At 34.7% G+C, this 10,870-nt stretch overlaps 1 protein-coding gene across 1 annotated transcript in view; it reads left to right on the plus strand.

Moving 5' to 3' along the window:
* The window catches only part of LOC133195852 (contactin-like), a 30,878-nt gene extending 21,315 nt beyond the window's left edge, over window positions 1–9,563 (plus strand). Inside the window, exons 15-24 of the mRNA XM_061331812.1 lie at window positions 1,070–1,240; window positions 1,547–1,684; window positions 4,898–4,992; window positions 5,170–5,268; window positions 5,616–5,766; window positions 6,142–6,263; window positions 6,776–6,965; window positions 7,189–7,304; window positions 7,577–7,754; window positions 9,032–9,563. Coding sequence (XP_061187796.1) covers window positions 1,070–1,240; window positions 1,547–1,684; window positions 4,898–4,992; window positions 5,170–5,268; window positions 5,616–5,766; window positions 6,142–6,263; window positions 6,776–6,965; window positions 7,189–7,304; window positions 7,577–7,754; window positions 9,032–9,174 — 1,403 coding nt within the window. The 3' untranslated portion in view covers window positions 9,175–9,563. The remainder of the gene's footprint in view (window positions 1–1,069; window positions 1,241–1,546; window positions 1,685–4,897; window positions 4,993–5,169; window positions 5,269–5,615; window positions 5,767–6,141; window positions 6,264–6,775; window positions 6,966–7,188; window positions 7,305–7,576; window positions 7,755–9,031) is intronic.
* Window positions 9,564–10,870: the final 1,307 nt, after the last annotated feature.

Below are 10,870 nucleotides of genomic sequence, written 5' to 3' on the forward strand. Positions count from 1 at the left end.
TGTTTGGCGCAAAATAATGTATGGCCCACCTTTTATAGTAGACAAATGGACTGATGCAGTAGTGTAGGAGTACAGAAAAAGATTACATGGACATGTCTGTATTAAGAATTGCATGGAATAAAAAGTTGAATGCATAAAAAAAGGAAGTAAACACAATAGATTTTAATAGTTTTCATCATTAACAGATTATTTCTTCTGCTAACAGTTATTTTTAAAACTCAAGTAACAAATTCCAGGGTAAATCTACTAGTAGTTGCACATAATTTAGCTGGCTAGCTTTCATCCTAAACTAGTAATTCTGCATTATGGAAAAAAATTTAACCTACCTGACACTCGTTACTTCAGGCAATGAGTGCAAGATAAACATCGATGATGGCTGGTACATTGCGCTAGTGTAGTGGTTTCAATATTAAATGTTCATGCAGGTGTTCTTGGTTTAATCCCAACTGTATCTGATTTTTTTAGCTTAAATTTACATTTTCATCTTTATCAATGATGAGGTATTTTTTTCTCTTTGTGAACTCTGTGCTCCTTTTCATTTTTTTTTTTAAATAAAAAATCTTTTTAAAGACCCATGTTAAATTTTTAGGTGTCTTTACTACGAGCAGATATAAAAGTAATTTTACAAGCAAAGAATATCACATTTAAGGATGGTTATTCGGACGGAAGAGATCTCGTTGCTCGCAACGAATATCTAATTGTTATACCTTTCATGTTCTGAGTACTGTGGAATCATTTTAATTCGTGGGGGTCAATGTTCGTGGGTAAGCAAAATTTTGTTGGTTCGTGGGGACGTAATTTCGTGGGTAACTCGTATATACAGAAAATTCAATGAATAAATATGCTAACAAAATAATTGTTCGTGGGGATGTAAATTCGTGGATAAGGATGACCCACGAAATCCACGAACATTGGTCCCCCACGAACATTGATGATTCCACAGTAATCTGTATACATTTAACATTCTGAGTAATTGCGTTCTAGGTGATTGTTTGCTAGGGGATACTGTAGGTATGTTTGCAATACTAATTATATTAAATACATGTATGATATAAATTTTAAACAATAGGACCCCCTGGGGAGCCTGTGGGTGTCCATGTTATCAAGGGACAGGACTCAGTAGACCCATATGGATTACAGTTGGCTTGGCAAGATGGGGCCACCAATGGGAGACCTATACAGGCTTATGTAATCTCGGCCAAATCCAATCATTCAGACAGTAAATGGAGCGTCATTATGAGTGAGTTAAAAGTAATTTTTCTTTCAAATAAATGCATATTCACAGCTTTAAATTAAATTTATGTGTAGGTTATTTATCTGATTTTTCTTATGATCATTTTGAATTCCAATTCACTTCGATTTGTTCAAGATTGCAGTGGAAGAAATGGACAATTACATATAGTACATGTATTGCACCTGCTAAACAGATCGTAGCATTCAATTCAAACTTCATTAAAACAATATTTATTATTTAGCATAAATTTAAAGCTAAATTTGCTTGTCAGATAGTTGATAATTTTTGCTACTTTGCAATTATTAAGTACAGATGCACCTATCAGTTCTGTGATGGTAAAAGACACATTAAGGTTGGTCAGCATAAAACACTTAAATCCTGGATCCTCCTACCAGTTCCGAGTCCTGGCCATCAATCAGTTTGGAGAGGGATCACCTAGTACAACATCAGGTGAGGGGTCAAAACTAACTTACAGTCGAGACATTTTCACTGTGGAATTGAAAGATAGTCATGTATATGCAGTGAAATGTAACTTTGACTTTATTCTCAACTATGGTGTGAGAGACTTCTGAAGTGACTATGACTGATCGATATAAAATTTTTAGGTCACCTGAGTCACTCAGGTGACCTATTGCTATCCGTTCTCGTCCGTCGGCGTGCGTCGTGTGTTAACATTTGAACATTTTTAGCTTCTTCTCTGAAACCGCTAAACCAATTTCAACCAAATTTGGCATATAGCATCTATGGGTGAAGGGGAACAAAAATTGTGAATTTCATGGTCCCTGCCCCCCTGGGGCCTGAGGGGTGGGGCTAAAACCACCAAAAATAATGCAATCTTTAAAAATCTTCTTCTTTACTCCAGGACATCAAGCAGTCAAACTGTTGGCATCATTGTAATAAGCAGTGAGCCCTCTACCAAAATTGTGAAATTCATGGCCCCAGGGTCAGGGGTTCTGGCTTCAGGGTGGGGCTATATAGATCATATAGTGAAAGTGCATTATTTCTTTGAAAATCTTCTTCTCTGCTCCTGGGTGTTAAAGTAACTAAGTTCATAGTTATGAATAGCAAGAGTGCCTCTTCCAAAATTGTGAAATTCATGGCCCCAGGGTCAGGGGTTCTGGTGTTAGGGCGGGGCTCTATTGATTATATAATGAAAATACATTAATTCTTTGAAAATCTTCTTCTCTGCTCCTGGGTATTAAATAAAGTAACTAAGTACATAGTTATGATGAGCAAGAGTGCCTCTTCCGAAATTGTGAAATTCATGGCCCCTGTGTCGGGGTTCTGACTCCAGGGTGGGGCTATATAGATCATATAGTGAAAGTGCATTATTTCTTTGAAAATCTTCTTCTCTGCTCCTGGGTATTAAATAAAGTAACTAAGTACATAGTTATAAATAGCAAGAGTGCCTCTTCCAAAATTGTGAACTTCATGGCCCCAGGGTCAGGGGTTCTGGTGTTAGGGTGGGGCTCTATTGATTATATAGTGAAAATGCATTAATTCTTTGAAAATCTTCTTCTGTGCTCCTGGGTATTAAATAAAGTAACTAAGTACATAGTTATGATGAGCAAGAGTGCCTTCTCCGAAATTGTGAAATTCATGGCCCCTGGGTCAGGGGTTCTGACCCCAGGGTGGGGCTATATAGATCATATAGTGAAAGTGCATTATTTCTTTGAAAATCTTCTTCTCTGCTCCTGGGTATTTAATAAAGTAACTAAGTACATAGTTATGAAGAACAAGAGTGCCTCTTCCAAAAGTGTGAAATTCATGGCCCCAGGGTCAGGGGTTCTGGTGTAAGGGCAGGGCTCTATTGATTATATAATGAAAATGCATTAATTCTTTGAAAATCTTCTTCTCTGCTCCTGGGTATTAAATAAAGTAACTAAGTACATAGTTATGAAGAGCAAGAGTGCCTCTTCCAAAGTGTGAAATTCATGGCCCCAGGGTCAGGGGTTCTGGTGTTAGGGTGGGGCTCTATTGATTATATAGTGAAAATGCATTGATTCTTTGAAAATCGTCTTCTCTGCTACTGGAGATTATTTAAACAAACTAAGTGCATGGTTATGATGCATAAAGATGCCTTTTCAAAAATTGTGAATTTCACATTATATAGTGAAAAAGCATTAATTCTATTAATTAATAATTAATTAATCCTGTCTGCTCCTTAGCGTTGAGCTGATAAATAAATTGCTTAGCTATGATGAAAATGTGAGCTTCAAACAGAATTTTTAAATCTTGTGGTCTTAGGGCCAGGGGTTCTGGCATAACTGGGGGGGGGGGGGGGGGGGGCTTTTGATAATATAGTGGAAAAGTGTTAATTCTTTGAAGTCCATAGGTATGATGATGAGGGTAACTCTCCCAAATTTGTAAATTTCTTGACCTTTGGTCTTGGGTTCTGGTGTTAGGGTAAGGCTTTGTTGAATCTGTAGTGAAAATGCATTGTACCTGTGAAATTCTTCTCTGCTTCTGGGCATATTGGAAGAAAACTGAGTAAAAGTTTATATGATATAAGTAAGCGTATTTCTACCAGATTTTTGAACATCTGGACCATTTGTCTAAGCATTCTAGTCCTGGGCAGGGCTCTATTAATTTGTATTCTACTGAGAGAAGTTATTCCCCTTTTCCATTCACCTTTGATAATTTATCACTGTAAATAATGTATTTGAAAGGTTAATAGAATAAGATAATTATGCAAGAATGTTTATCATATAATTCAAAAAGTATTTTTTTAGTTTTAATATTCAGGTTGACCTGTAAGTAATAGATAAATAAAAATGAGACAAAAATAACTTATCTTATTAAAAGTTCTTCAAAGACCATAAGAGAGGTCAATGCTAGAGCTCTTAATATGAGCTTAAAAATAGTACAGAAGCACTAATAGATTGTTAATAGTCTGCATGGTGATAGTGTTAAGTGGGGGACAGATTAGAACTTAATTTATGAGTTGATACTGAATACTAGATTAATTATTTTGTTGATCCTGATCTTCCTACTTCTCTTGCTTTAGGGCAACAAAGCTTCATCTATCAGTGTATTTAACTTCTAAATTGTTGTATTATACTCAGGTGACCGTTAAGGCCCTTGGGCCTCTTGTTAAAAGGTGTTTTAGTAAATTTATCAAAATATAATTTAATTTTAGTTGTAACATGTCATTTGATTGGATAAAAGATTTAGTTTATATCGTATAACACAAGTTGCCTACATCACAATGAGTTACGTCAAAAACGTATTACTCCACTTGATGTTACTTTTAAAATATGCTCAATTTGAAGCCATTTTTACAGGAAAAATTGTCTTATTGTCTACACTGAAATTAAATTACCGGTTTAAGGAACGAAGCTTATTTTAACCTATGTTATACAATATAACATAACTTGGGGCAGTTTACATTTTTTTATAAACCACTTCGCAGTTTATAAAGCGTAAACTACCCAAGTTATCTTATATCGTATAACATAGGTTAAAATAATCTTCATTTCTTAAACAATACAACTTTTGTTTTATGCATAATTTATAAATGTAAGGGGAAAAAATGTTGATGTAATCTGCCAAAAATATGACTTCTGGAAAGATTTCAGCATATCTGAGAAAAACGAAAAATAACTACTTGTAGTTTACTGTTCAGTATAAGTGACTAAGCTGATTCAGATCGTTTACTTTTAGATGAGTATCCTATTCCGGGTGCTGCACCATTTAAGGCTCCAAGAAATATCAGAAGGTGGAAAGGGAAAGTTGGCACTTTACATATAATATGGGAGGTATATATTAAGATCAGTTTCCTCCCAAAGAGGTCACTGATTCATCTAGACCTAAAAGCATAATTTGCTATTGTGACTTCATCAACAACTCAGAAATCTCAAAAATTAAAGGAGATGCCCTAGAAAAAAAAAGCCTGTAGTACAGAAATGTTTCCAATTCTTAGATTTACATTGTAGCCCCTCCCACCTGAGGATCGGAATGGTTGGGGTATTGGTTATATTGTAGAATGGAGACTCCCCAGGCAGGATATCCGTACAGAGAACGCTTGGGAAAAGGTATTAACACAATGACAAGATATTTTTGTTCAATTTCCAAGACTTTATTTGTACACTTCTCTTTGCATAAAAAAACTTTTTTTCTGTACTTATCACACCCCTGCAATGAAGGGGGATATACTGGAATCACTCTGTGTCTGTCTGACTCTCTGTCTAGCTGTACGTCTAAAGACTCAAGTAAAGCTCGGTGTTAAGTTCACTTTTTTGCTAATCTCAAGGGGTATCCAAACTGAACTGGCAGATGTGGGTGGATCTGTGGACATGTAATAAGATGCATGCTTTGATTGTGATCTTGCAAAGGTGTCAGTCCCATTCAGTCAACTTAAGTTGTATCTGCTTCTTTGTAGAAAATTCTACCAGATAACAGGAGTGAGTTTGTGACAACCATTGCTGGGACAGACCAGTATTACATTCAGTATGAAGTGAGGGTGACAGCATATAACATGTTTGGTGTTGGGAGACCCTCCCCAGTACAGTACATCCACTCTGCTGATGACAGTAAGTTTCCATCCTTCTTTAAAGGGGCACAGATTTTTTGTGAAATAATTGATACTGTTAAGTAGCAGAGATTTAGAGTTACCAGCCAAATGATTGGGCCACCATAAAACAGCTTCAAATCGTGAAGAAATCTTAGGAAAAAATCTTTTTCTCAAGAACAGCGAGACTACAATGTTGTCAATTTAATATCAGAATAAACGTACAAGTGTTCACATGATGAAGATGCAAAATTGTTGAAATCATGCACACTTTGGCCAGGATGGGGTCACAGTAGGAAATTCATATAATTTTTTTTGAAAAAAAAATTCATTTAATAAAAACGAAATGCAAGGTGACTGAGTCAGATGAGAATTGTGGAGAGTTTACATATTTCAGTTCCTGTGGCAGTGCCTGGTTTGGTTTGGGTGGAGGCCTATAATAGTACAGCCCTGACAGTACACTGGGACAAAGTGCCTGACAACAGAGAGAGTATGAAAGGGAGACTCAGGGGATACAAGGCAGGATAAACTTAAGTCCTGTAGAATAAGTACTTAGAACTCATGTAGAATAAGTACTTAGAAATGTTGTAGAATAAGAACTTAGAACTGTTGTAGAATAAGTACTTAGAACTTCTGTAGAATAAGTACTCAGAACTTCTGTAGAATAAGCACTTAGAACATATCTAAAAAGTTTCTGATGGTAGGGTATATGGATTAATACAGTCAAACTATGTTATGTTGAACTTGATGGAACCAAAAAACTCACCTTAACATTTTAGATCAATGGTATTGACATATCCAGTGTTCAAGATACATGTATTGAAATATCCATGTTTGAGATGTATGTATTAATTTTTGGAGGGGAAGGTGGAAAACATTTTGGAAGTTTTTGTATCTTATACCAAGTAAATTCTACTGTCTTTAGGAGTACTACCAGTAGTTCTCGTATAGAATTATAACAATTATAATTCTCTCTTAAGTTAAGCAAGAAGATATGTGTATAAACTTAATTTGCTGAATTTCATGAACAGGTTAATTACTGGCGGCGATATGGAGAGGATGAGAACCAGGCAATCCAGGCCAGTTTTAGTGGTCAAGCTGACCACGCTCTTGTTATTGGCTTACTGCCAGATACCTGGTATTATGTAACTGTACAGGTATATAATGATGCGGGCAATGGACAGAAAAGTGAGAAATACCCCCAGAAAACATTTAGAAGAGGTAAAAGAACAGGCCATAGATATGTTTTACATACATTGTATATACCTGTACACTGTATTAAAGAATTTAAATGTATTTGTGTGGAAAAGCAGATTGCTGTAGCCAAAGACACAGGTATTTGAAAAAAATAAATTGAAAATATATAAACTTGTAGTGTATATATTGTAAATAGTTGTCTTGTTTTCATTTTATATTCTATTTATATGCAATACTACTTTTATAGCTCCTCATATGTACCCCACAGAAGTTTACGTCCACTCCTACAGTTCAGACTCGGTTAAGGTCACGTTTCGTGGTGTCTCAACTGAAGTGGAGGAAGAACCATTACGAGGATACAAGGCAGGGAGATACTTTTAACCCCCCTATTTCACTCTCATTTCCCCAGTTTGAAGATGGGGTGGAGATATTAATTTTCATTAATTTTGTCATCTCCATTATCACATATATATTTAAACACATATGTAGCTGAAGGTCAAGGCCAATTGCATTTCAAACACATAATGAATGTGAGAATTTTTTATATGAACTATTTCATTAATTTTAGCTCATGTTTAAAATGGATCAAATTGAAACATAGTTGGATATTATTATTTTTCTTCTTTGGATTTCAGATTCGTGTGTGGGAAATGTCAGATAATGTTCGACAGGCTTATGACATTGATGTTGGAAGGACAGTACAAGGCATTGTGACTGGGATCAAGAAACACTCTGTGTACAAACTGAGGGTCCTGGGATACAGTAGGGGAGGAGATGGGACCATGAGCTCCCCACCGACCTTCTTCACTCTAGGTTAATTAATGATTATACATACTATATATATTCTTATAACATTCACAGGTTTTAGCTCTGACACCTTAAAGTCAGGGGAGTTAATGTTAGTAATACCCTTGGCATCGGTATCAGAGTTAGCTTCAGCATACAAGGTTAAATTTTTTGTAGCAAATTTCTGTGCCCAAATTGATGAGAGCTGCAAGGATGATGCTTCTAGAATGTTTCAGTTTTTGGAGCAGATTCATTCTAAAGTAACTGTAAGCCTTATGGTGATCAAACTTGCATGTTTGATGCATATAGGAATGCACTCTACCAGAACTACTTTTGATGCTGAATCAGACCTACATTTCCCATGTGATGGAACACAGTAAAGCTTTTATATAATTAGAGCAGATCTATTCCCAAGGAATTGTAAACCTTATAGTGATCAAACTTACATGGCTGATTCCTTAAGGGATGACATTCAGTGCCAAGATTAAAGTTTTTTTAAGAGGTTCATTACTAGGCCCTAAGCCCTATGCTGACTAGCAAGGATGATGCATCTATGGGTACACTACTTCAGTTGCTGAATCCTACATGGTATATTTTCCAAGTGATTTAACAAAAAAGGTTTTAGGAGCAAATCCAAGTAACTATATGTTAAAACCCTTCCCAGACCAAACTTGCATAAACATTGCATCTAGGGATGCACACTACCTAAAAATTTACATCAGATTTACTTATAGGTGATATTTGTTGAGACGAGATTTGTAGTCTTTTGATAACAAATGTTTGGACTATACTTAAAGAGCTTAAGGATGAAAGGCTTATTTCCATACTTGCAGATAAACAGAAAGTTTAATTAAATACCACAAACAAAAATTCAATGCATGGATTGATATATATTTTTTGACTGATTTTGAATGGAAATGACATAAATAATCAATCCCTAAATTATAAAGAAATCATTAGTTTTCTTTGGTGCTTAGATAAGCGACTTTGTATCGTTTTCTATATAATTCTATTCAAAATTTTGCACATATTTTTGACATTTTGACAAAATCTTACAAAATTCTCCCACTTTACCCAGGTAATATCATTCAGGTTACCTATTTGGATATTAATCTATGAGAAATATTGATGATTTCTGAAAAAAGTTTGGTTGCGTTATTTATCCTTAAAAAGTTCAAAATCCATTTAGTAGGGATGTGGAGCATCAGTATTTGTTATACCGGTATTATTGTATCTGAATAAAGTGAAAGAATAGTAATTATAAATGCATATAACTATCAATGATGATGTTCTTACAATTACAGGCGGCTACATCTTCTTTGATAGTACCAGCACTATAGTTCTACCAGCCAGTAGCTGTGGGGGGAACATATTCTCCTTCTTAGTCACTTTACAAGCAGTACTACCCGGAATGATAATAGCAGTAGTACTCAGATTGATGACTTGAACATTTCCAGGAAACTTAATCATACAGGTTACATGGACATGAATACAAGTAATTTTCAATATACAGCTGTATTCATATTTAACAGTTTTTTTGAGATATATATTGTGTTGCTATAGATTTAAAGTCTTTCATGTGCATAATTTAACTTTATAAAAACACACTATGTGATACATGTACGTGTGATTTACAACATGAAATCCATTTGTCTTTCAGAATTCAGTATTTTTTTTTTTTTTTTACAGATTATTATACATTTGCATACATGCACTTATTTTGCAATGTTTGTTTATATCATAGTTCAGAGTTCAGTCTTTATTTTCTTCTTGTAATGTTCTATTTTGTATATACTGATGCTAATTATGAGTATTAATAAGATATTAAGAATGAGAAATGGCAGTTTCTTTTTTATTATTATTAAAAAAATAAAGTTTACTATTATTTGAATAAATGTTTTTGTATCCAGCCAAAATATGTGGTTTGAAATCTATTCTAATTTAAAAACTTGTACATATAAATGCATTTCATTTCTGTGAAGTGTTGAAGGAGTGTAGTCAAACTCCATCCTTGCATTTACTGAAACAAGGTCAACAGTTATATGGATTAATTCCAAGGGCAAAATCTGCTCATAAGAATTATGTTGAAGAAGGCAATTTTAAGTTTCATGTGCCTTCAGCATTCACTGTATGTGTGATTAAAAGATGAAACTTGATACTTGCTGGCAGAGCATTGGTGAACACTGAAGTACAACATTGTTTTCCTCTGTACCATTTTATGTGCATGCCCTTGTATTATTGTGCATTCTTTAAATGTATTTAGGATGTGGGCATTATTAGATGGAGATCCAGAATTTAAACCCTCCTCTTAAATATGACCTTTACTATATAGTTCTTATAATGTACTGCTGGATGATTTACAAGTTAGTTCGTGGCTATTATTTATAAAACTTGATTTTATGAATGAAGTACATGCGATCAAGTATTACTATGCAGAAAGCCGTATTTATAGTTTGTTGGGTCATATTTATGTGATGTAATAACTTTTAGAACCTTAAGACCTCACATTTATTAGATTAAGAAAGAAAATGGTGAGGTAGATACTTAAAGATTGTTGCTCTTCCTGGTGAAAGGTTATCCTAATAGAATGGAAGAATATACAGCTGGACTTCATTTTCTATCTCGAATACCTGGGATATGTTGAAGTGTATTGGCAGTCCAAATAACTTTTTCTTTGTATGATTTTTACCCTCGTTATCTTGAATCCTGAGATATCTCAAAGTTTAATCTTGGTCCCATCAAGTTCAATTTAAGTTTATAAGGTTTGACTTTTTCAAGACCAAAGGGTAAAGATGTGATATGGCCATTATACATTTTTTGGTGATGGATGCAATAAGTCAAGTAGTATTAGCCTAAAAACATCAGATACATTGTATGTTCTCTATAATAGGTAAACTATAGCTAGCAATTATTAGAGGGAGAAAACTTCAAACATTTTCAAGGTCAGAATTACCCCTCCCCCCCCCCCCAATAATAACTGTTAACGACCTCCACCCCTTGGGGAGATCACTGAATAGAAAGAAGGCCATTAAAGTTTACCATCTATTTTCAATTAGATTGCAAAAAGTTGAGGGCAGAATATCTGATATTGTCTTGGGAGGGGAATATGTATTCATTGAAAAAAAAGAATCCCATAGTACAGC

The sequence above is a fragment of the Saccostrea echinata genome, unplaced genomic scaffold, assembly GCF_033153115.1.
Source record: "Saccostrea echinata isolate AGI-Se365-2 ecotype Australia unplaced genomic scaffold, CSIRO_AGI_Sech_v1 ptg000029l, whole genome shotgun sequence".
Taxonomy (NCBI): domain Eukaryota; kingdom Metazoa; phylum Mollusca; class Bivalvia; order Ostreida; family Ostreidae; genus Saccostrea; species Saccostrea echinata.